The 27,214-nt window shown below is 42.5% G+C and overlaps 1 protein-coding gene across 13 annotated transcripts in view; it reads right to left on the reverse strand.

The window, feature by feature from the left end:
• Positions 1-3,380: 3,380 nt before the first annotated feature.
• Positions 3,381-27,214, reverse strand: part of LOC125455939 (coiled-coil domain-containing protein 9-like) — a 186,608-nt gene continuing 162,774 nt past the window's right edge. For 5 of the 13 annotated variants that reach the window (XM_059649346.1, XM_059649340.1, XM_059649341.1 and 2 more), the window contains 3 exons: positions 20,361-21,258; positions 12,172-12,269; positions 3,382-6,088 (listed from right to left, as the gene is read on the reverse strand). In XM_059649346.1, coding sequence (XP_059505329.1) covers positions 6,074-6,088; positions 12,172-12,269; positions 20,361-21,258 — 1,011 coding nt within the window. In that variant the 3' untranslated portion in view covers positions 3,382-6,073. Of the gene's footprint in view, positions 6,089-12,171; positions 12,270-20,360; positions 21,259-27,214 lie in introns of all 13 variants that reach the window. The other 8 variants (XM_059649345.1, XM_059649348.1, XM_048538514.2 and 5 more) reach the window with 8 other exon arrangements.

The following is a 27,214-nucleotide window of genomic DNA, read 5'->3' on the forward strand; positions in this document are numbered from 1 at the left end:
AGGTGGATAGAAGATGGATAGAGGAGAAGATATGTGGAGAGGAGACAGACAGGTCAAAGAGGTGGGGATGGAACTAGTAAAGGTGAGTGTAGATGTGGTGGTATGGAGGGAATAGGTCAGTCTAGGGAGGACGGACAGATCAAGGGGAGTGGGATGAGGTTAGTAGGTAGGAGATGGGGGTGGGGCTTGAGGTGGGAAGAGGGGATAGGTGGGAGGAAGGACAGGTTAGGGAGGCGGGGACGAGCTGGGATGGTTTTGGAATGCGGTAGGAGGAGAGGAGATTTTGAAGCTTGTGAAGTCCACATTGATACCATTGGGCTGCAGGGTTCCCAAGCGGAATATGAGTTGCTGTTCCTGCAACCTTCAGGTAGCATCGTTGTGGCACTGCAGGAGGCCCTGGATGGACATGTTGTCTGAGGTTTGGGAGATACCCGCATGGGCCCAATGCCTGCCTCTTCGTAAGTTATGTGGAGCAATCCCTCCTCTGTACCTACACTGGCCCTAAACCCCACCTCTTCCTCAGTTACATTGATGGCTGTATCGGACCTGCCTCATGATCCCTCAAGGAGCTCAAACAGTTCATCCACTTCACCGATACCTTCCACCCCAACCTTAAGTTCACCTGGACCATCTCCAATACCTCTCTCTCCTTCCCAGACCCCTCTGTCTCCACCTCTGGCACCTAGCTAGAAAGTGATATCCATTTCAAGACGACCAACTCCCACAGCTACCTAGATTACACCTCCTCCCACCCACTTTCCTGCAAAAATGCCATTCCCTGTTCCCAATTCCTTTGCCTCCACTGCATCTGCTACCAAGTGTCTCCCGCAACTCATCCCTCACACCCCTTCCCCGCAATAACAGAATCCCCCTAGTCCTCACACATCACCCCACCAACCTCCGGATCCAACGACTGCTCTCTCCAGGACTCCCTTGTCTGCTCCATACTCCCCTCTAGCCCCACCACAACTGGCAATTTTCCCTGCAACTGCAGGAAGTGCTACACCTGCCTCCACACACCCCCATTCCAGGCCCCAAGAAGACTTTCCACATCAAGCAGATGTTCACCTGTACATCAGCTAATGTGATATACTGCATCTGCTGTTCCCATTGTGGCCTCCTCTATATTGGGGAAACCAAGCGGAGGTTTGGGGACTGCTCTGCAGAACACCTATGCTTGGTTCGCACTAAACAGCTGCACCTCCCAGCTGTGAACCATTTCAACTCGGCCTCCCATTCCTCAGATGACATGTCCACCCTAGGCCTCCTGCAGTGCCACAACGATGCCACCCGAAGGTTTCAGGAACAGCAACTCATATTCCGCTTGGGAACATTGCAGCCCAATGGTATCAATGTAGGCTTCACAAGCTACAAAATCTCCTCTCCTCCTACCGTATCCCAAAACCAGCCCAGCTCGTCCCCGCCTCCCTAACCTGTCCTTCCTTCCACCTACCCCTCCTCCCACACCAAGCCCCACCCACATCTCCTACCTACTTGCCTCATCCCACCCCCTTGTCAGTCCTCCCTCGACTGACCTATTCCCCTCCCTTCCTCCCCACCTACACTCCCCTCTACTGACTCCATTCCCACCTCTTTGACCTGTCTGTCTCCTCTCCACCTATTTTTGTCTCTATCCATCTTCTATCCGCCTTCCCTTCGCTCTCTATTTATTTCAGAACCCCGTTCCCCTCCTCATTTCTGAAGAAGGGTCTAGGCCTAAAACGTCAGCCTCCCTGCTCCTCTGATGCTGCTTAGCCTGCTGTGTTCATCCAGCTCTACACCTTGTTATGTCTTATTTAAGATTTGTACTGTCAGCATGGATTACTCTGAATACACTTAGTGTAGTCAGGAATTGAAAACTAAGCTTGAGCTTTGGTTACTACTTCCTGAACACAGAAAACAAACAAAACTATGGCTGAGTCTTTGAACCAAAGAGAATAATGATCTTGAGCTTAGCAATGAAAGCTTAGATTAATTCTCAAATTACATGGTGTTCGCTGATTAGGAATGGTTTATGTTGCTAATGACCTGATTTACACCCCTGGAAAATCAAACTCATCCAGAAAACGTAGCATTCAAATGAAAGCAATTTTGAAAATTGGAGCTTCACCTGACAGCCTTACGCTACATTTCTTGGGGGATACATTTACAAAAGCAATAACTTTTTATTTTAATACATGAGCCATTTGTACATAATCTTAATGGGCTTGAGTTTCTATCATAAGATGATGTTAGCTATACTGGTATCTAGTAGATGCTGAAACAAAAACTCACTTCTAACATGAACACATTTAAGGAAATAATTTCTGCTTGAATCAGGGTCGTAACAATTCACAACAGTCCCTGGATGAGGAGCTATACATAAACTTGGTAAACCATAAAACCTTATTCAATACATTACCCCAGATAATTCAATGTTCAGGTAGACATACCGACTGCATAGACTGGAGCTGCACACCGGGAACACATGGAAATTTCTGACACAGCTGACTGTTGGAGATAACAAGGTTTAGAGCTGAATGAACACTGTAGGCCAAGCAGCATCAGAACATCAGGAAAGCTGATGTTTCAGGTTTGGACCCTTCTTCAGACTTTGATGGAATTGTCTGAGAAATTGAAAATCCTAATGGCAATTGCCCTACATCTGGACCACTCTGAAAAAGCCCCAAAACAAGGAGATTTCAGAAGGGTCTGACTCACTTAATATTAAAAATTACTCAGGAAATATTAGAGGGTTAAAAATCTACTCTATCTCTTGGGTACCTATTACGTTGAACTGCCAAATTAACTACTGACCCCCGTCTCTACCTCTGCCCAGTCGCCATAACACTATCACCCAAACCTGACCCCAGGGACCTCTTCCCAGCCTCCAAAGCCCACCTGACCTGGTTCCCCTCCCCTCACTAACCCAATCCCTTGACTTACCCTACACACACATCCAATTACCTGGTAGCCCTCACATCCCTCACACACCTAGCACTTGACATCCCTCCCCACAAAGACCCTGCCGTCAACAATGTGGCACCCTATCCCCTCACAATTACCTTACAAACTTATCCTTTTACAGGAGCTGTCAGACTGGATGTTTGTGCTGCTTGACACATACATCCTAGAATGTAGTATGCAGATTACCAAAAAAGGAAACACTGTTTCCATGGCTATTCCCTCTGCTGCTGGCTGCAAACATTCCTGGACAGGCCTTGGCTCCCAGCCAAGAATTTTCACTGCACAGATCAGCAAAATGTAACTGTGTATATTTTTCTTCCTCCAAGATCATTGTTGGAAGTAAGGTTTCTAAAACAAATTGGAATTTCTGGGCTATTATATTGTTTGCTGAGGGGTCAGCTCCTCAAAGACACCCAGAATTGGCCCTGGCAAACATCAGTGGCTCCATCCATTCAAATCACTTGTCACTTCTGCAAAAACACGCCACGTTATTAACTATTTCACAAACTCAAAATAGTTACATTTATTAAAACAGCCGAACATCAAGAAAATACATACATTTCACAAGATGCATTATGTATTAAAATAGAAGACTGGATAGATTATCCACAGCAATATCCCTTTCCCAACACTTGCACTTTATGAATCCTCAATGAAACAACTTGAGGCAGAAGCCACTGATGGCTTCATCAATTTTAATATGGAAATACTCGACCTAAAATGTTTTCATTTAAATAAGGCTTTTTCAAACTTCCCTCTGTCACAGGATATGTTCTGCAAATGGGCAGATAATCTGTATCCAGACCCTGCCTAAAATGTGTGAACAGGAGGAAGGAACTTGATATGCATTTTGCCTTTTTCCCTGCCTGTGTTCAGAGCTCAGCTTCTGTTCTCCACCTTCCTGATGGCAGGAGTAACTATGAACACAAATCTTCAGTACATCATGTGGGATGCTGCATCTCAATCAATGTGATATCACCAATTTCTACAGATTAAACTCAATTTGATTTTAGGAACAAGTTATTGAACTCTATATGAAATTTTCAATGATTACAAGAAAAACTCTGTCAGAGGCACAATTAAAACAAGACAATTTGTTTTTAATAATTTCATTGAATTTTATATCAGCTTTCAAAATGAACTATTCTAACTTTCAATCCAGTCTAAGGTTGCCACAGATATTAATTGCTTTAAATATATAAACTCCAAACCATGCCCTAGCATGTACATCAGTAACTGTGGTTTCCAAGGACTCACTTCATCTTAATTGTTGGTTACATGACGAGTAACAAAAATATCAATTCAACTGTAAATACAAATAAAATATCAAACACTATATACTACTGAAATGTGTAAACAAAATGTCTATTAACACAGAACTATCCCGATATTTCAGCCTGCTACTGAATCTAAAAGCATTCTCTCTCTCCCACCCTCTCTCATGTAGCAACTCCCAATTCCGATCCAACCTTTAATACTGAACAGCATCACTCAGATGAATTTAATCTTTCTGCTTTTAAAGAATGATAATTATAGATGAAAGCTGGAAACCCTGCATGATTGCAGTCCCTAAATATCTTCGCCAACCCACTGTATTCACACAAGTGCTCCCTATTTAAAAAAAGACTATGTTCTTCACTCATTAACACGAGGAACACAATGCTGGGATAGCCAACATGTTCAATTTTTTTAACAATGACAAATCTTGTGTTTTCAAGTCTAATGCACAATTTGAGAAGTTATAAATTAACCTCAATGTAATGCTCCAAGAATTCAGAAATTGCTAAATCAGCTAACATGCTACCTGCCTTATACAGATACCAATTTCTGGCCGGAATTGTTTGGTATCAGCATATTGAGAGTATGAGAGATTTCAGTCCTGGAAAACTCTGGTTAAAAGCTGCTACTTCTTCCGCCAATCTGTGCGGCTTTGTACCAAAACGTGCTGTGATGCCATCTGCCATAAATGATGTCAGCATATTCCACAAACAGACTTAACAATACAGACACACCAACAAAAGTAACCTGCAGGTTCATCATAATACTGCTTGTTATCAAGATACAACTGGATAGATTGCATTAATGTACCTGTTATTTCAGGTGTAAATTGTTTTCTTCCTCAAAATGCAAATGATTGTAGACTTGTAAGAATGATTTAAAAACAGAGGGTAATAGGCTGCCAACTGAACAGACAAGGCTGGAAGAACACTCAATATATTGTTGAGTTATATATCATGGAGGAATCATATTTAGTGCAGCAATCCCCTTTTGACAGACTGCCTTGCCAGTGTATCATCAGCCCTGACGTCTGAATACTCTTATCTCCTAGTGCGGAGTTATTGCATTTCCCAACACACACGAACACCTTCTTGTCTGAGCAGAAGTGTCAAATCCATCAATTGTGGTGTCAGGTTTAAGCAGGGTCGACTGGAAATTGGATTGAGACGAGTCTAAACTAATTTTGCTGTGACCCTGTAAGAGTCTATTTATACTTTATCTGAAGAGCATGTAAGTTAGCTTTCTTTACACTATCCTTGTCATATCAACATACATTAATGTTTTGTTCTGGATTTTCTGACAGGGACTAAGTTACAACCTTCTAAACCAATTCTGTTAGCAAAGCATAAATATAACAGCAATGCACACACAATTCACATCAATATTGTCCACAGGCAATTGTTGAAACCTGTATGTCCTATAAAGAGGCCAAAAATTTTTAAAACACGTGTTAAACCCAGATCCTAAATTAAATCACATTTAGAGAACAATTTTATTTTTAAATTGAATCCATCTTTCAAGCATTACCTATTCTGCAACCACCACACCATATGCACATTCTCAAAATTCAAATAAAATTATATAGTAGAAATAAAGTGCTTAAATATACTGTAATTGCAACAAATAAAATAATAGAAGTGAAATTAATATTGTATTTCTGCTTGATAATGAGTAACATATATGGCCTCAGTTAATATAAGGTTTCTGATTTCTTAAAATTATTGGTGCACTATGAAGCTTATAGCTTAGACACTGCAAGAGAGATACTGTCAATAAATTACTGATGTGAGGAGTGCACTCAAGAAGCAGAGAATCTCGATATCTTGATTAATACCGTCAGTATGGCAGTTCATTTTTCTTCAATCTGGAAAAGAAAAGCAAAGGCAAGCAACCATTAGGAGGGTGTGCATCTTGGAAAACTGAATATTTCATCAGCACATCATGAAATCACATCACTTGCAAGCTACGTCCCTGCAATATGCCATTAGTGAGATGTAACTACTTTATTCTTTGGTGGTATGTGAGCGTGCCATTGGCAAAGCTAGCATTTGTTATTCATTCATAATTACCCAAGAGAAGCTGGTGGTGAGCTGCCTTTTTAAACGAGTGTAATTCATGTGGTGTACGTTTACCCAGTGTTGCCTGGAAGGGCTTCTGACCCAGCAATTGTGGCTGAACAGAGGTGCCTTGGAAAACATTGTTTCAAGCTTCGGTGTTTCCTGGCATCCACTGCCCTTGGCCTGGTAATGGACACAGGTTTGGAAGATGCTGTTGAGGGACCTTGATGAATTGATGTTGTACCTGTTCTAGATGATACACATTGCTGACCCTTTGAGTCAAGGGTGGATGAGATGCTGACCAAAGTGGGTTATGTTGACTTAGATGGTACTGAGCTTCTTGAGTGTTGTTGGAGCTGCACTCATCCAGGCAAGTGAGGAAATTCCATCACATTGATTAGTACCTTGTGGATGGGGGACAGCACTGAAGGAACATGGAATGAGCTACACAATGTAGATTTCTCAGCTTTTAACCCATTCTATTAGTCACAGTATTTATATGGCTTATCCAGGCTGGTCGACGATAGGATGTTGATGGTGGGGATTCAGCAATGTTTAGATTCTCTCTTATCAGGGATCATCGGGTGACATTTAGGTGGCATGAATGTTACTGGTTTACAGGTCTCCTCCCAATTTATTGAGGTAGGTGGCATTCTTAGCCAAAAAGTGTTCTGCTTTTAACAAAAATGACTGGGAACATATAAGAACATCAGAGACAGGAGCACGAGTAGACCACACCACTCTTCTAGCCTGCTCTGCCATTTAGCCTGATCATGGTTATCTCCAGGTTTCAAGTCGATTTTCTTCTGCTGCATCACAAACTCATATCTGTATTCCACCAACATGTATATAACTAGCATCAGACTCCTTGCATGTCTCGAGTCCCTGAGGGACAAGAATATCTGTCTATCTCAGTCTTAAATATATTCAATGGGGGGTGCATCCATAATCCTCTGGGTAGGAAATGCCAAAGATTCAAAATTCCTTGAGTGAAAAAATATCTATTTAGTCTTAAATGATCTACCCCATTATCTTAAGACTGTGTCCATGTACTGGACTTCCCAGCCACAGGAAACAAAAATCTTCATGCCCACCCAGTCCACTCTTTAGAATCTCCAATTTTCAACGACATCACCTCTCATTCCTCTGAATGCCAGAAAATTTGCTCAACCTCATATCAAATGACAGTCCCCTCAGGCCAGGAATTAATCTAGTGAACCTTCAGTGTTCTGCATCCGATAGAGTTCAGAAGAAAGGATGCCCTACAGCAATTAAACAACGCCTTGGTGAGACCATACTCAGAGTACTGTTTGCAGTTTTGGTCTCCTTATCTAAAAGAGGATATAGTCGCCATGGAGGGATCGCAATGGAGGTTCACTAGGCTGATACCAAATATATCAGGACTGTCCTATGAGAAAATATTAATTCGACTGAGCCATATTCACCAGAGGTTAGAAGGATGAGGAGGATCTGACTGAAACATAAAGAATTCTAACATGGCTGCACAGGCTAGAGACGAAGAGGATGTTTTTTCTGGTTGGGAAAGGGGGAATCAGGGGTTAAAGTCTCAAGATATGTGGTAGACTACCAAGGAGATGAGGTGAGGAAAGATATCTTCACTCAGTCAATAGTGAAGCGGAGGAATTCTCTACCACAGAAGACTATGGAGACTAAGTCACTTAGTACATTCAAGAGAGAGACAGATACATTATTAGATTTTAAAAGGCATCAAGGCTACGGGGAGAAAATGAGAATATAGCATTGAGACAGAGGATTAGCCATGACCATACTGAATGTCAGAAGGGTCAAATAGCCCACTCCTGCTCCTAGCTTCAATGTAATAGCCTTCCTTAAACGAGACCAAAACTGCACACAGAATTCTGCATAAAGCCCTAATCAATTGCAGCAAGATTTCTTTATTAAAAATAACCAATTTCTTACAATTGGTCATATTAGAAAGTTACATTATATAGATGTTTTAAAAACAATTTAGATCTTTAGTAAAGTAGAATACTGATTCCGATGTTAACTCTCTCTCTCCATAGATGTGATTAGACCTGCAGAGTTCTCTGGCTTCTCACATTTTTACGAACTGATGTGTGTATATTTTTTAAGATTTTGATCAAATAAACAACTGAAAGCTCTGGTTTAGGTTGAACAGTATAACATGTGCACAATTTGCAAACCATAATAGGCGCAATCAACTCAGCAACTGATATCCGGATTTATTCACCATTAGTTGTTTCAAGATACTCTACTTTATGAAATGCAATTTGTGCAAATTCACAAATCAACAATTGTTTCAAATGAAATAGCAGAGTAACTTTCAAAAGATTCCCAGTTCTGGTATGTAATCATAAATTATGAATGAAAGTAGTGACTTCCAATTTCAATCAAAGAAACGTTGACTTGACTGACAGAACCTTACTGTTAATATAAATTCCACTTAAAGGCAGGATTTTGGTAGACAATTGGAGAAAGGAACTGAAGGAGACTGGGCATATTATTTTGTAAACCAGCTGAAATGAAGACCTAGTGATTCTGAGCAACTAAATCTGTTAATGAGCTTAAGCTCAGCTTGTTAAAGGCTATACTGCACTTCTGAGGGATGATATAGGATTTGCACTGGATCTGGAGGACGCAACAACACAGCAAGGAACCTGTCATGGCTATGTCATTCAAAGAGATGGGTATATGAAAGAAGCACTCATCCACTGGCACACAGTTACCACAAGTGACCAGAGTCAGAGAAGCTTGTGGTGTGTACACATTTGGGTTAGACGGGCGGGTTGTATTCTTCCACGGATTGTGGAACCGCCGGAGGATCCCACGTCAGGAAAACAAGCTGATTCTCTGGTGATTTTAATGGCAGAACTGGGACAGACACAAGCTTCTGGAAAGGTATGATTGATAAGGAAGGCAGAAGGAGTGTAAACATAATGGAATCCTCCTGACGAAATGCCTAGAGCGTAGGCTGGTCATAACAAACACAATTTCATCAGAGAGACAAATACAAGACCTCAGCAACAGCCTCGTTCCACACATTGGTACCTGCTTCACTTGGTCATCATCAGATTGAGGCAGCACCACAATAAACACACCAGCCGTGCCACGGCCAGGGAGCTGACCAACTGCTGGACCAACCAGTGGGTGGCACGGTGGCTCAGTGGTTAGCACTGCTGCCTCACAGCACCAGGGACCTGGGTTTGATTCCATCATCAGGTGATGTCTCTGTCAAGTTTGCACATTGCCTGGCCTTCCTCCGGATGCTCCAGTTTCCTCTCCCAGTCCAAAAGATGGGCAGGTTAGGTGGATTGGCCATTCTAAACAGCTCATAGTGTCCAGGGACGTACAGGGATAGGGTAGAGGGGCTAGGTGTGGTTGGGATGATCTTTGGAGGGTCAGTGGTAACTCAATGGACTGAACAGCCTGCTTCCACATTGTAGGAATTCTATGATCTCATCATCCGGCCTACCATCAGTCCGGCCCAACAAACAGCAGCAGCTTCAGAAACACTGCCTCAATGGATTCACAATCTCTGTGAAGGGAGACCTACCCAGTTGATGCCTCACAGCCTGGAAACACTCAATGAAGAGGAATATCTAAAGTGCCTGGAATGCCCTTAACTCCATAATAAAGCTACCCGCAAAGGTGCTTTGAGGTTTCAGGAAACATCAAGACTGATTTGACATGAATGACCAGGAGGGCCAGGAATGATTAAGTCACAAGCACAAGCTTGTTCCAGTATTGGAAGCACCATCAAAATTTGAGGGAAAGAAAGCAAGGCCAAAGTCAAACAAGAGAACAAGGAAATTAAGAACACATGGTGGGTGGGAAAGCACAAGGAAATAAAGCAACTTTCCAACAGCCGTGACAAGGGTGGATTCTTCAATGCAGTCAAGGCCATATATTGTTCGTGTACCCAAAGACCTATCCGGCAGACAGTTAAGAAGAGTGGTATTCATCAAGGACAAAGAGGCATTTGTCGGAAGGAGCACTTTGAGCACTCAGTTCTGTGTGGCTGCCCTTAGCCTGCTCTCCTCAATCTCAACCTGCTTCTCTCCACCCTGCTGCCCTCATCCTCATCCCTCAGTGTGCTGCCCTCACTCAGCTCAACCCAAGTCCATCATACGGCTGAAAAGTTAAGAATCTGATATTTAAGAACCAACAAGACCAATGATGTAGACAGATGCCTGCTCAAACACTGAGATATTGCAGAGAAGCTCTTCTGGCTTGTATACACGACCCATCTCTCTCATCTGGAAATGCAAGAACATGCCAGGGCATTTCAAAGGGGCTGTGATTGAGACTACCTTCAGGAATGGAGACTTAACCAAATATGATAACCACAGAGGGATATCCCTGCTGTCCACCACAGGGAAGCTCACTGAAATAATTCACATCAATCGCCTCCTCCAGAGACTGAAGAGCTCATCCTGGAGCCACAAAACAATTCTGTCCATCAAGAAACACAGTGGACATGATCTACACTGCATGATAAATGCAGAAGGAGCAGCAGCACTCTTTACACATGGCCTTCTTTGATCTCACCAAGCCTGCTGACTCTGTTAAACAAGAGGCACTGTGGAATGTCCTCCTCAAACTTTATGGTCCACAGAAACTTACCATTATCCTCTGGCTGCTACATCACTGCAAACATATTGTGATCCTCACCACTGAATCCGTCACAGTGCAAATTGGGGACAAGCAACGCACCATTGCACCACCTTCCAACTTCCCAACTGCAACACTCCAACCCATATCCACAAATCTTCCCATTGGATTGGAGCTTCGCTACAGGTCAAGTGGAAAACTGTTCAATTTAAAATATTCAGAAACAAGACCACCTCAATCTCTGATGTTGAGCTGCCAAATGCAAATGATTCTTGTTTGATATCAAGCTCCAAACCATGGTTGATACATATCCAGAGCATAGCAGAGAATGGATTTTGAGCTAAACATTTGCAAGTCAAAGTTCTTCTTGCCTGCGCTAACCACAAAACAATGACCCCTCACAATGAGCCAGTGAACAATGTGGATTAATCCCCATACTCTGCATTATTCACAGCAAAGGTATATTTCAGTGATGAAACTCAACATTGCCTTCACTGTACCTGCAAAGCCTCTGGTCATCTCACAAAGACTTCAAACCCAACAACAACTCATGTTTTACAGAGTAGTTGTATTACCAGCCCTCCAGTATGCACTGGAGACTTGAACAATATATAGAATTGAGAAGTATCATGAGTTATGCCTTTACAAAGACCTACAAATTCACTGGCAGCATGCATTCTCCAATATCAGTGTCCTCTCTCAGGCCAACATCCCTAGCATTAAAACAGGTTACAGTCAATCTTCTCCTTTGGGTGGACCATAATGTCTGAGTGCCTGTCAAGGATCCCTAAACAAGCTCTCCGCTGTAAGATTTGTTGCAGGTTGCGGAAAAAACATTTCAAGTCCTTAAAGCCTCCTTGTAAAAAATGCAATAACCTCAATGACTTGTGACAGTCTCTAGTCCAAGACTGCCCAAGAGAAGGGGCATTTGTGAAGGACACAACTATTTCGAGCATCTCCCACAGGCTCAGGTGGAGGTGAAGCATAAACACCACAAGGAGAGTAAGAAAAACCCGACCATGCCACCAGCCACATCTTCAAATACCACCTGCCCCACCTCCAGTAGAGTATGTGGATCCATCAACGGACTGTTTAGTCACATCATGAGCCTCGACTCCAGAGTGGAAGAATATCATCTCCATCCTGAGAGACTACCTAAGATGTAATTAATCAACAAATGTGAATAAAGGAAAAAAAAGAGTAATCAAACAACAGATTAAGATTTTGTGTGAACTGAAACAACAATTATCTGGAAAAAAAATTCCCTAAATCGTACCATCATCCCAATTATAGTACTGGTAATGTCTAAAATAGCAGCATCGGGTGATACCTTTGAGCTTGGCTTCAAAGCAACTGCTGAAACATCTGGTGTCCCTGAAGAAAGACAAAGCTGCATGTAAATACACAATAGGCACACGGCTGAAGTCCTTTAAAAATAACCAGATGAATCCATTCAATCAATCACAATATTAGTAGGAAAAAAAAACTTGTGATCACTGAAGAATGGATTCTCTCTCAGTGAAAGAGGAATTAAAAAATATATACAAAATTCGGTTATGTTGATCACCATGGAAGAAATGGAGAAATAGAATAATTAATCATATCTCTGATGTTCCAATTATTATTCGCCAGTGGCTCAGATAGCAAAACCAAAAATACATGCAAAGAACATCTGAATATAGTTTAGGTTAGATTCCCTACAGTGTGGAAACAGGCCCTTCGGCCCAACAAGTCCACACTGCCCCTTGGAGCATCCCACCAAGACCCATCTCCCTATAACCTCACACGCCTGATCATTACGGGCAATTTAGCACGGCCAATCCGCCTAGCCTGCACATCTTTGGACTGTGGGAGGAAACTGGAGCACCCGGAGGAAACCCACGCAGACACAGGGAGAATGTGCAAACTCCACACAGACAGTCACCCGAGGTTGGGATCGAACCCAGGTCCCTGGCTCTGTGAGGCTGCAGTGCTAACAACTGAGCCACCGTGCTGCCCTGTTTACTGCAATTTCTTCTGATTTAGAATTAATTTCAGATACGAAATCGGAATAAACAAATCTATAATTTTTGGGCTTGCACATGGAGTGTAAAAGCATTATAGTGAATCTTTATAAAACAATGGCTCAACCTCAACTGGAATATTGACTCACATCATCTAGTCTCCAGATAGTTGGAGACTGAACATATGACCAGAAACTGAAGATGTGGCACACCAAATCTGTGGGAGTTGCCCAGGGAGTATGAACTTCCAATGGATAATTTCCTTGCTCCCCTCCAAAAAAATTTTGATTCTGAGTTTGAGAAACAGACTTTGGACAGTTTTGACGCACTTCTACAGTGATCTCTACACACGTCTCCCTCCTCAAAAAAAATTTCTCCCTCAAACCACTCTCTTGGACACCCCTTGACCACCTTAATCTGACTTGAATACTCTGACTCATCTCTCCCGAACTGCTGACCAGATTCCAGTCTTTCTCCCTTACACACCTACACATTCACCTATTCTCTCACAAATCCACTCACTCACTAACACAGTGAAATGTTGTTTAAATGTTCCAGAGCCTTTAAGTCTGTCATTGAATGATCTTTCAGGAATGCGGCAGCTAATACCATAAAAAGGAGGCATTGCTTGTTTACCCCTAACAGTTCTGAGGAAGGGCCACCTGACCCGAAATGTTAACTCTGTTTACTCCTTCACAGATGCTGCCAGGCCTGCTGAGCTTTTCCAGCAACTTTGTTTTTGCTACAGTGCAGGATAGTTTGGTGAACCTTGAGGTGTTTTGAGTTGGGAGGCGATTTGGTTATGATGTTCAGAACTATGGAGAGGTTCAGACAAAGCAGATAGGAAGTAACAGTTTCCATTGAAGCAAAGAGAACTGACAAAGGCAAAAACAATATGTGATTAACTTTTCTACGCAGCAAATCATTAAGATCTGAAATGCAGTGCTTGAGAATGTGAAGAAGGCATGTTTAATCATAGCTTTTGAAAGGAAAACTGATAGTTACCTGAACAGAAAAATATTAGTAGGATTACTGGGTAAAAAGTAGGGCTGGGGCTAGCTGGGTCGAGCTTACAGAATGGAGGCAGAGACCAAATGCATTTTTCTTTGCTGTAACTATTCCATGATGAATCAATGAAAGGGAAAATAAAAACCATTAAGTTAATTATTGTGCAGCAGGAAAAGAAACTGACCAATCCTACCCAGTCAGACCCATGTTACCTCAGCGCCCCACCATACAGATGACTTTGTGTTGGCCTAGCAAGCTACTTAATTCAAATGAAGTACTCAAGCACAAAGCCCTAGTATCTTTTTAGAACCATCAGGGATAGTCAAAACAATGCATCATTGCTGTTATCCAAACACACAAAAATGAAATCTCTCAGATAGAATAGCCTTTGTCCACTCATGCATGCCAAAAGCAAAATCTACTCTTTCTTGTAGTTAAACTATTGAAAATGGACAAAGTTCTCAGTTCAAGAGGACCACGAGTTGTCAACAACCACTAAGGTACACAGTTTCCTGAACTTCTTTACCTCCAGCTCCTTCATTAGGCCTTCTGGAGACACTGCAAGAATTTTAGCCGATTCCACTAATGTCTGTGGTTAGCTAGTTTTTTTGACCGCTGAACATGGATCATGTATGCCTGTACTAGTTAGCTGGGGAGCTGTCATAGCTCATTCATTCTGAGGCAATCTCATCTCCTGGACTTCCACTCCGCTTTACAAGCTTTGACAGTTGGTACCGAGGAGACCAGGTGAATCCTGGGAGATCTCTTATATAGCTTCTAAGGTCTGTAGGGCTGATGTTGCTTTTTTGGGTCTTTCACAACATTTCACTTCGGACAGCAGTGGAGCAGAGGAGTTGAATGTGGGGCATCAGCCTCCAAAGAGGGAGTGTCAGATGTGGCCACAGCCTGCAGCCACAACACCACTGCTAAAGAAGCTTCTACCTCATCCAGATACTTTACTTACTTTTTCTGTATACAGGAGGTCACCTAACAGTGCCCTCTAAAATCCTGAGCCCCTAAACTTCATTCCTACAGTCAACCAGCCAATCATTACATTCATATTCTTTCTTCTTCATTAACTGCTTGTATCAGTCACCTGAAGCATACTGTTCAGAGTGAATGATGCAACAAAATAGGTGGACAAGCAGGTAGTACTGAGGAGGTGGGGAAGCTGCAGAAAGATTTAGACAGCTTAGGAGACTGGTCCAGGAAAAGGCTGATGAAATTCAAAGTGAGTAAATGTGAGGTTTTGCACTTTGGAAAAAAGAATACAGGCGAGAACTATTTTCTAAATGGTGAGAAAATTCATAAAGCAGAAGTACAAAGGGATCTGGGAGTGTTGGTCCAGGATTCTCTAAAAGTTAACTTGCAGGTAGAGTCCGTGATTAAGAAAGCGAATGTAATGTTGTTTATCTCAAGGCGGTTGGAATATAAAAGCAGCGATGTGCTCCTAAGACGTTATAAAGCTCTAGTTAGGCCCCATTTAAAATACTGTGTCCAATTTTGGGCCCCACACCTCAGGAAGGACATACTAATCCTTGAGCGTGTCCAGCGGAGATTCACATGGATGATCCCTGGAATGGTAGGTTTAACGTATGATGAACGGCTAAGGATCCTGGGATTGTACTCATTAGAGTTTAGAAGGTTGAGGGGAGATCTAATAGAAACTTACAAGATAATGTATGGCTTAGAAGGGGTGGACGCTGGGAAGTTGTTTCTGTTAGGCGGGGAGACTAGGACCTGTGGGTACAGCCTTAAAATTAGAGGGGGTAAATTTAAAACGGAAATGAGATGACATTTCTTCAGCCAGAGAGTGGTGGCTCTGTGGAATTCATTGTCATGGAGTGCAGTGGAGGCCTGGACGTTAGATGCCTTCAAGGCAGATATCGACAAATTCTTGATCTCACAAGGAATCAAGGGCTACGGGGAGAGTGGAGGGAAGTGGAGTAGAAATGCCCAGCCATGATTTAAATGGCGGAGTGGACTTGATGGGCCGAATAGCCTTACTTCCACTCCTATGTCTTATGGTCTAACAGAGGCTATGACAATGAGCAGATCCAATTAAGTCTGTAATTCTTTGAAGCAGGTATCATTACAATCCCATTAACGTCGGTATAAGCAATAATAATCCTCTTGCAAACTAATCCATACTTCTCATCTACTTCCTGTTACTCCTCTATACTATAGCGGTGAGGCTGCAGTGGGAGGCAGGTTTCTTATTCCCTCGGTCTGACAGTTGAGGTAGCTGTGGTTAACAGCCTCCAGGTTTTGGAACCCATAAGTGCCCCGGCAAAATCGATCTCACAAGCACCCATGCAGGGTCAGACTCACTTTCTGAGGCAAGCAATAGCGCGTGTGGCTCTGTCTGAGAGGGTAGGGGCAAGGGATCAGAAGCAGTCATTAGCCTGGGGCCAACATACACTAGTGGCCTGCCTGGTCTGATCCTCCATAGAGTAACATTATTTCCACGGAGATGATATTTTTATTTCAGTAAAAGGTGGGCATTTCAGAAGGGTAACTGAGGGGGCTGTGTGTGAGAAGGCAGAGAGGATGAAGATGTGTGAACTGAAGCATAAACATTTTTACATTAAAAGATATTTAGTAATGCTAACTCACTTATGATGGAGAAATGTCTAGGGCTATGAAGTCTAAGGTATTGGACACAGGTCTTTGTAGAGGATTTAAATCCAAGCAATTTGTGCTTTCAGTCACCTAAGACAGAAAGGGGTAAATAACCTGTCCAGTGTTTCATTTGTGGCTGCAAGAGCTGGTCAGAGGCTAGTAATTCACTTTCTGATAGCCCAAAGACAATCCATCCTCTGAAAGGCCCAAGTCAGGAGTGTGATGAAATACTCCCCACTTGCCTGTATGAGTGCACTCCCATAACACTCAAGAAGCTTGACACCATTCAGGACAAAGCAGCCTACATGATTTGCAGTCCACCTTCGACATTCACCCCCTCCACCACCAACATTCAGTGGAAGCAGTGTATACTATCCAAAAATGCACTGCAATTACTCACTAAAACTCCACTGACAGCACCATGCAAATCCACCACCTCTACAAACTAGAAGGTCAAGGGCAGCAGTCAGGTGGGAACATCACCAACTACAAGTCCCCTTCCAAGCCACATTTAACTTGAAATTATATCACTATTCCTTAAGAGTCACAAGGTCAATGTCCTGGATCTCCATCGCTCATAGCTTTGTGGGTCTACCTCATCCCAAGCACAGCAGTAGTTCAAGAAGGCAGCTCGCCACCACCTTCTCCAGGGAAATTAGGGATTGGCGATATATGTTGGATTAGCCGGAAACTCCCCTGAGCCTGTTAAAGAATAAGATGTTTTGAGATATGTAATGAAATGCAATCAAGCTGAAATGTTCCCTCCTCAGAGATGCCTCCGGGCTTATTGAATCCTGCATTTCTGTTTCTGTGACTGCATAAATATGGAGAACTGCAAGAAGTTATAAACCACAGTCAGGTGGTGAACTCTTTTCCAAACATTATTTACAAGAACTACACGGTAAACATGCAGCACTAAACTCAACAAGCACAGTTTCAGTCCATCCTTAGGAATAGAGATTAAACCTAGTTATGTCCATCAGTTGCATATGGCTTAACTCAACAATCTACTTTTATTTAGTTGTTTTACTGTAGTAAAACAAGCTGAATTGCTCCAGTGATGTATGACAATCAATCACACAGAACGTTATGCTTCGGTTAAACAGGCCACTGGTGTGACCATGTCTGTATTACTTTGTACGATACTGGTCACCTTATTTAAGCAAGAATGTCGATGTGTTTGAAACAGTTCAATGAAAGGTTACTAAATTGATACCTGTCAAATGTGTGCAGGTTTTATGAGGCAAGGTTATGCAGGTTAGACTTGTTCCTGCAGAAGTTTAAAAAAGTACAATGTGAGTTGATTGAAACAAAGGAGATCTTGAGGAGTCTTGGCTGAGTGAATGTGGAAAGGATGTTTCCTCTTGAGGGAGAATCTAAAACTAAGGGTCACTGTGACAAAATAAGGAGACACCTTTCTGAGGTAAACATGAGAATTCTCTCTCTCAGATGGGTGAGAAACATTAGAATTTCCCAAAGGCAATGGAAGCAGAGTGTTTGAATACTTTTCAGGCAGAGGAAGATAGATTCCTGGTAAGTAAGAGGGTGGAAGGTGATCAGGAACATGTAGGCAAGTAGATTTGAGATTACAACCAGATTAGCCATGATTGCACCAAATGATGGAGCAAGCTCAAGGGGACAAATGGCCTACTCCTGCCTAACACATAAGTTCATAACTTTGCATTCCTATAAACAATGCATGATAATCACCCGAAGGTGAGTTACAAACTGACAATTCACAATTCACATGAGAGAAAAATTGAAGTTACCAAAGACAACCACTCAATGAAATGAATGGTGTACTGGCCTTTGCTCTTGGTCACTCTTGCACCGTGCTCCCCTTGTTTCCCATAATGAGGAGGCGGCAGCATGTATGTGTCTATCAGCCTGCACCTGTGATGGTGAATGTCTTTAACATGGAGGTGTAATTGTGGGTAACTCCAAAGGTTGCTGCACCATTGTCAATCACATGCCCCCGCTACACAGAAGCCTTGTCAGTCAGTGGATCAGGAAAGCCAAAGATGATGACTGCACCCAGTGAAGAGTGGTTACCTCATCCTTTTGATAGCGCTCTGGATCACTCGGGGGACCCATCAGCTGGGGTGGAACTGGCATTTATTCAAAGTATCTGTGCTATAGCAAATAGCATGCATTCTATGCATGTCAATGCTACACAAATTGCTCACAGCAATGCTACATGTGGCTCTCAATGAAATTGACAAATCCTTCAAAAGAGATGCTGCTGTCTTCAAATCCCTAAGCAATGGCATTACATCTAAGTTACAGGGACTCTTACATTCTTGGCCCATGACTTCACATTGCTTCAGGCAACTCTCAATATTTGGCACATGCTGTTTTTTCAAGCACAGCAACCCTTCTTGTGATTCCAGACACTCTAAATCTACATCTGCTGGGTATGGCTGTCAGTATTCTTCCATCCCACCCGAGAAAGCTGTCTCTGTCTCTCTCAGCTCTGATGGTTCTTCATCCTGTACACCCTTCTCATTGTATACGAGGTAACACTAAAAGGAATCTACTTGCAGTGCTGCAGGGTGTGCTCGAATGATGCTAGCTGTGTGGCTTCCATTTCCTGAGAAGACTCTGGTTGCTGCAGTAGGGGCACCTTTCCCCTCTACAACTGGGCATGAGGAAAATGAAAGAAGACCATGATAACTTGCTACTGACCAGATATCTCTACACAGCAGAGGTCTCCTAATTCAGCTGAAGTTTTTGCCATGTTGTTGTATAGGAGGAATTTATCTGGTCAATTCAATAGCTGCTCAACTTCTCCAAATGGTTTTTCAACTTCTGAATTGCACTCTTATTTATGTGATATCTCCCTCACGGTGTCACTGCTTCCTCCCCCATTCTACTAGGATTGGCAAACTAGGACACAAGACCACCTCTGAGCACCTTCTTCTGGCATTGTTTGTTTTTCTGCAAGGGCAAACTAGGGCTATGCTGGTCACCCTCAACAATTCCAGTGGCCCAGTGAAATGTGATGCTTCAGTTACCAGTGCTATCATCACCTCAGCAGCACAAGAGCTTTCAGATTTGCTCAGGGGTCAATAATCATCTGGGGCACACATTTCTCCCCAGTTCAGGCGTGTCCTTCTCCCACAGGTTAATCAGTCAGCATGTCTGTAGACCTGGAGGTCACTGAAATCTCTTTGAGCACTACATCCAGATTTATTCTCACAACATTGTAGCTGCTTATGCGCTTTACCACCTCCAGACGTACCAGATAAATTTGATTGGTTGGTTTTCTCCTGCCACCCCTCAGGGCCAAGAAAGCTTGATGATCTTCCACTCCTCTGATATTACCTCACTGAACCCTGGGCTGCCCTCCCACAGGTGGTTGGCCTCTGTCTCTACTCATTTTTAAAGCAAAGATATGAAAAAAACCTCCTAATTCATGAGCAGATTGCTCTACTTTACGGAAAATTTAACAGTTGAGATTAAGCAAACGAGTTTGGGCAGAAACTCGATCATCATATGTTCCTCGGAAAACAGAAATTTCAAGTGTAATTTGTGTTTAGTTTCCTGATTATGCGCAAAGCCAAAAATCTATTCCAATATGTTTAATTGCCTGTGCAACTGGCTTAACAAGTGAAATTATGAGCTTTACAAAATGTTCCAAGTTTTACTCAGGTAAAAAAGCGAACTGTTTCAATAAATACTAATGACCAAAACACATTGTTTCTTGCTAAAACAAATGCAGTGTAATGCTCAGGATAAGCAGAGCACCTTTCCAGATGAAAATTTAGAGAGTAAAGTCAAGGTATTGCAATGAATAGTATTACGATGGTTCAAAATGTTAAAAAGAGCATACCTTTAATTTCTTTACAATCAGTGTCAGTTCTTAAGTTTCCTTTGGACAGTTCCTCTTGATACTTCTCTGGATGATACACAGAAGAAACAATTCCAACACTGGAAGTAGGGAAACTGGTATCTTGGTGATCCTGCAAAGTTTCTGCACAGTCTGCTATCAGAGCTGGCTGCAATTTCCCAGCAAATTCCTCTGCAGTCTGATCCTGTAATTTCACACTCACTGCCAAACCTTTGGCTGTAATACCAGCTGCAGAAGAACATTTGTTTTCTTCATCACAAACAGCAATTAATGTGCTTTTCTCCAGAACTACAGCATTACCATCCAGAGAGTTAGGGCAACCAGACAACTCAAGTCCAAGTGGATTTCTGTCTTTTAATGGTAAATGATCCTCTGAAGTACGGAGTTGGTCTGCTATTGCATCAGAGGCAACTGATACTGACTTCTTACTAGAGTCTGAGGAGGAACAATAATTTAACACATTTCCTGTTTCTTCAAGGTCCTGCATGTCATTCCCTGTGAGAACAGCATGACCTGAAATTCCACTTTCTGAAAGGAAATCAGAATTGTTTTTGCCTGGAACATTATGGTGTAATATAGGCCTGATCCGCATCAACTCTTCGACCAGTGATAGATTACCCAACTTACTGCTGCAAGGTTTCGGCTTGTTTACAGTCCCTTCAGCATCCACCGGAGCTCCAGGATCAGCTTTGCAATTGACAGAGCTTGTCTGGGAGTCACGTGTCTCGATAGTTTCCCACTCCCCATTCATGCAGTCATCAGTGCCTTCTTCAACCTCCTGCCAATCAAACATGACCACATCTAAGTCAGCATTCTTCCTCAACTCTTCATCTTCATTTACCTTTTGCTTCGTATGTTCTTCTGTGACTGTCTCCACCTTCTTTAAACGAGCACAGAAATAAACTAACATTAGGACTAGACCACTGTTAACACGTTCACGTTCACCAATATCAATAACACACTTTGGTGTTTGCTAGAGGGTTGGGGAGGGTTTAAACTAATATGCCAGGGGGATGGAAATCTACATAAAGAATTAGCGAAGAAGGCTGCTAGAAAAGGGAATAAGAAATAGACTGAGAAATCAAGGGCAAGATTCAAACAGGGCTATTGATAAAAATAAGGAGGCTGTTAGACGGACAAACTTAAAGGCTTTGTGTCTTAATGCATGGTGCATCTGCAATAAAGTGGATGAACCAATCATGCAGATAGATATAAACGAGTATGATATAATAGGATTACAGAAACATGGCTGCAGGGTGACCAGGGATGGGGACTGAATGTCCCAAGGTATTCAGTGTTTAGGAAGGACAGGGGAAAGAAAAGAAAAGGTGGCAGAGCGGCATTGCTGTTTAAACAAAAAATTAACACAATAGTGAGAAACAATATAAACTCTGACAATGCAGTGTCTGTGTGGATAGAATTGACAAACACCAAGATGCAAAAAAAATTAGTAGGTGACATATATAGATCCCCAAACTGCAGTGGTGATGGCGAGAATGGCATTACACAGGAAATTAGAGATGCATATGATAAGGGAATGTCAGTGATCACGGGTGAATTTAATCTGCACATAGATTAGACAAATCAAATTAGCCACAATGCCATAGAAGAGGAGTGTATACAGCACGGTTTTCTTGGCCTGTATATATGGAACTAGAGACCGAGAAATCTTTCACTGGGTGCTGCGTATTGAGAAGGGAATCATTGCCAATCTAGCCATGCGAGACCCCTTGGGGAAGGGAGACCATAACATGATAGACGTTTTTTAATCAAGACGAGACTGTGGTTGTTGATTCGGAGACTAGGGTGCTGAACCTTAATAAAGGAAACTACAAGGATATGAGGCATGATTTGGCCTTGATAGATTGGCAATGAGTTAGTTAAAGGGACAACAGTGGATAGGCAATGGCAAACATTCAAAGAACACATGGGAGATCTGCAACAACTGTTTATTCCTGTCTGTCGCAAATGCAAAATGGGTAAGAGGGCCAATCCATGGTTTACAAAGGATATAAGGGATAGTATCTTATCCAAGGAAGAAGTATTCAGATTGGCCAAGAAAAATAATAAATCTGAGGATTGGGAGAAATTTAGAATTCAGCTGATTAAGAAGGGGAAAATAGAATACGAAAGTAAGCTTGCTGGGGACACAAAGATTTATGCTAAGAATTTCCATAGGTGCTTGAAGAGAAAGAGATTGGCAAAGACAAAAGTAGGTCCCCTAGAGACAGAAACAGGGGAATGTATAATAGGGGACAGGGAAATGGGTGAGAAACTGAATACATACTTTGGTTCTGTCTTCACCAAAGAGGACACAAATCAGATACCAGAAATATTGGAGAATGCAAGGTTTAGTGAGAGGGGAGAAGCGAGGGAGATCAATATTAGTAGAGAAATGGTGCTGGAAAATTGTTGGGATTGAAGGCTGATAAATCTGCAGGGCCTGATAATATACATCCCAGAGAATCTAAGGAAGTGACTCTAGAAATAGTGGATGCATTGGTGGTCTTCTTCCGATTCTAAAGACTCTGGAACAGTCCCTGCAGATTGGAGGGTAGCTAATGCCACTCCAATATTCAAAAAGGGAGGTAGAGAGAACACAGGGAATTACAGACTGGTGAGCCTAACATCAAAAGTGTGGAAATTTCTCAAATCCATTGTCAAGGATTTTATAGCAGAGCATTTAGAAAGCAGTGCCAGGATCAGACAGAGTCAGCATAGATTTATGAAGGGGAAATCACGTTTGACAAATCTGTTCGAATTCTATGAAGATGTAATTAGTTGAGTTGACAAGGGGGAGCCAGTCCATGTAGTCCATTTGAACGTTCAGAAAGTGGTCGACAATATCACACATAAGAGATTAACGTGCAAGATTAAAGTGCATGGGACTGGGGGAATTGTATTGAGATGGATAGGAAACTGGTTGGCAGAGACGAAACAAAGAGGAATTAATGGATCCTTTTCAAATTGGCAGGGAGTAACTATTGGAGTACCCACAGGCCTTGGTGCTGAGACCCCAGCTATTCACAACACATATTAATGATCTGGATGAGGGAACAGTTTGCAAATCATACCAAGTTGGGAGGGAGGGTGAACTGTGACAAGGATGCAGAGATTCTTCACCATGATTTCGACAGGTTGGATAAGTGGGTAAATCAATGGCAGATGTAGTATAATTTGGATAAATGTGAGGTTATTTGCTTCAGAAACAAAAACAAGAAGGCAGGTTACTACCTGAATGGCTGTAAATTGGGAGAGGGGACTGTGCAGTGGGACCTGAGCATCCTTGTGCACCAGTTGCTGAATGTAAGCATGCAGGTGCAGCAGGTGGTAAAGAAGGCAAAAGGTACATTGGCCTTCATTTTGCGAGGTTTTGCGTACAGGAGCACGGATGTGTTGTTGCAGCTGTACAGGGCCTTGGTGAGGCCACATTTGGAATACTGTGTGCAATTTTGGTCTCTTTTTCTCTAGCTCTCAAGGGAGTGCAGCGAATACAGGAACACAGATGTGTCGTTGCAGCTGTACAGGGCCTTGGTGAGGCCACATTTGGAATACTGTGTGCAATTTTGGTCTCTTTTTCTCTAGCTCTCAAGGGAGTACAGCGAAGGTTTACGAGGCTGATTCCAAGGATGGTGGGTCTGAGATTGAGAGATAACTTTGATGTTGTAGAAAATGTAAGTTAAATCAAAGTTCTGAAGATTTTGACAGAAGGAAAAGTTAGAGAGTGACCACTTTCCTTAGGTTGTGACAATCTGAATCTGACAAAAGAACAAGCACCAGATCTGGGTGAGTCAGTGGGAGCTGAAAGTTTCATACAATTCAACTTATAAAGTCACCGTGGTTTCCTTCAGTTATCATGCCAGCATCCTGAACATCACTGGTGATTAAGACATTATAGCATCTGTTTTAACAAAACCGTATGGAGAAATAAGCTGCGTATAAACCAAGGTCATAACACTAAAACAATTCCTCAAAAACTTTGCCCAAGATTCATTTTTCCTTCTAAAATAAATGTGTTTGTGTTGATGGCAGCATTTAACACGCAACCACTATTTTGGTCCTGAATTCTACTTTCCAAATAATAGGTTGCTATAGCTATTTTTGTTGCCCACTAGGGTGGCATGGTGGCTGAGTGGTTAGCACTGTTGCCTTACAGCACCAGGGACACAGGTTCAATTCCACCCTCGGGCGACTGTCTGTGTGGAGTTTGTGCATTCTCTCCATGTCTACGTGGGTTTCCTCTGGGTGCTCCGGTTTCCTCCCAGAGTTGACAGATGTGCAGGTTAGGTTGATTGGCCACGCTAAAGTGCCCATAGTGTCCGGCGATGTGTAGCCTTGGTGAATTAGCTATTGGAAACGCAGGCTTAAAGGGATAGGGTAGTGGGCTGGGTCAGGGTAGGATTGCTCTTCGGAGCATCGGTATGGAACTGATGGGCTTAATGGCCTGCTTCCGCACTGTCGGGATTCTATGACATTTCTAATGAAGATACAAATATGCACAAAGTTCTCCTTGTTTGAGAAACAACTTGCAGCTAGAAAGGGGATTCTGAGATAACAAAGTGTAGAGATGCATGAACACAGCAGGCCAAGCAGCATCTTAGGAGCAGAATATGCTTACTTCTGTGGATATCAGCTGGGATAGGAACAGCTATTATCTACAAGATGCACTGCAGAAATTCACCAAAGATCTTCAGACAGCACCTTCCAAACCCACAACCATTTCCATCTAGAAGGACAGGGGCAGTAGACAAATGGGAACAACACCACTTTCAAGTTCCTGTCCAGGCCACTCACCATCCTGACATGGAAATATATCACCGTTCCTTCACTGTCACTGGGTCAAAATCGTAGAATTCCCTCCTTAATGGCATTGTGGGTCAACCCATTGCAGGTACACTACAGTAGTTCAAGAAGGCAACACACCAACACCTTCTCATGGGGCAACTAGGGAGGGGAAAATGGATAGATGCTGGGCCCAGCTAGGCACAACCACATCCCAAAAATGAATAGAAAATAGAAAGTACAACAGAAAATAAAAATGAATTCAGAAATGAGGAAGTCATGCTAAGCCTTTATAAATCTCTGGTTAGGTCTCAGCTGGAATATTGTGTAAGGTTCTGAACACCATTCTTTTAGAAGAATATTAATGGTCAAGGAGGGTGCTGTAATGCAGGAAGATTGTGGAAGTGAGAATTGTCCTTAGAGCAGCAACTTCTACAGGAAACCTAATGTGGTCTTCAGAATGAAAGGGTTTCCACAGATTGATAGGAAGAAACAATTTTCTATGGCCGAAGGAGCAGGAACACGTTCTGCAGTTAATTTGGAAATTAAAGATTGAAAATAATTGGACAAACAGCCAAAAGAGAAATGAAGAGAAATTGTTTCACACTCTGAGGGTTATTGGGATCTTTAATGCCTAAAATGTTGTGAAATAAGATTCACAGAAAAACTCAAAAGGTGATACATGTTTGAAGAGAACTAATTTGTAGAGGTATGACAAGAAAACTGGGAGCATGCTGGGCAGTTCTTTCAAACAGCAGATGCAGGCATGACAGGATGAATGATCCCTTTTCATGCAGTTAGATTCAATGAGATCTTCATGGATGTTAAACTGGTCATTTTTAACTCTGAGCACATGTACAGGCTGGGTATGCAGCATCAAGGCAATTCATGGACTCTGGTTAGAGCACAGCTGGAGTACTGCGTGCAGTTCTGGGCTCCACGCTATCGGAAGGATACGCTTACACTGGAAGGGGTACAGTGGACAGCCATCAGGATGTTGCCATGGATTGAGCAGTTTAGCTATGGAGAGAAGCGGGATAAGGTCAGGGTGTTTTTTTGGAGCAGGGAAGGTTGAGTGGAGACCTGATGTATACGATTATGTACATGGTGTGTAGAAGGCAACTGTTCATCTCAGTTGAAAGTAAATAACAAGGGGCTACAATTTTAAGGTGAAAGACAGGAAGTTCAGAAGGGATTTGCAGACTTTCTTCTTACCTAGTAGGTGTTGGGAATCTGGAATGCATTGCCTGCATGGGTAGTTGGATGAGCACTTGAAATATTATACTTAAGGCTACCGACCAAGTGCTGGTATTGCGGGAAGAGTGTCGCGTAGTTCTTCTTCTGTCATTTCTCTGCCTATGCACTATACTGGTTGTCCATGCAAAGCATCGTCACAGGCAGGGTGTAACTTTTACATGCAAACTAGACTTTCACCTGCTTTGGGAAGGTGGCCATGCTGTGCCTGTTCTCACTAGTCAAGACGGTGGGGTAATACTATGATTATTTCATAACTGTGCAGCATGATTTGTCCTACACAGCAGAATTACCACAGCAATTTCTAAGTCCTTAGGTAGTGCTTTGGAACCTCCAATGTATCAAGACAGTTTGAGCACTTCAGCCTTATTTAGTTTTGCAAATTTCATTAATACTTCCATTTCAGTTATTATATCATCTCATTACATATTTAATTAATTCTAGATTTACCTCTTCAACAATACATCTTACTTCTGTGAATTGAAATATACTAAAGAGCCCAAGTAAAAATTATTATTCTCTCCACACAGAGGTTTTTTTTCCTGGTAGACTTATAAAATCCTTTACCAACTTTATGACATTTTTGTTTAAAAGATTCATGCCTCAGATTCCCTCCTTACTTTCCTTATTCTGCTCTTAAGACCACATGACCATAAGACATAAGAGTGGAAGTAAGGCCATTCGGCCCATCAAGTCCACTCCGCCATTTAAATCATGGCTGATGGGCATTTCAACACCACTTCCCTCCACTCTCCCCGTAGCCCTTGATTCCTTGTCAGATCAAGAATTTGTCGATCTCT

This window comes from Stegostoma tigrinum, chromosome 10, assembly GCF_030684315.1.
Source record: "Stegostoma tigrinum isolate sSteTig4 chromosome 10, sSteTig4.hap1, whole genome shotgun sequence".
Classification (NCBI taxonomy): Eukaryota; Metazoa; Chordata; class Chondrichthyes; order Orectolobiformes; family Stegostomatidae; genus Stegostoma; species Stegostoma tigrinum.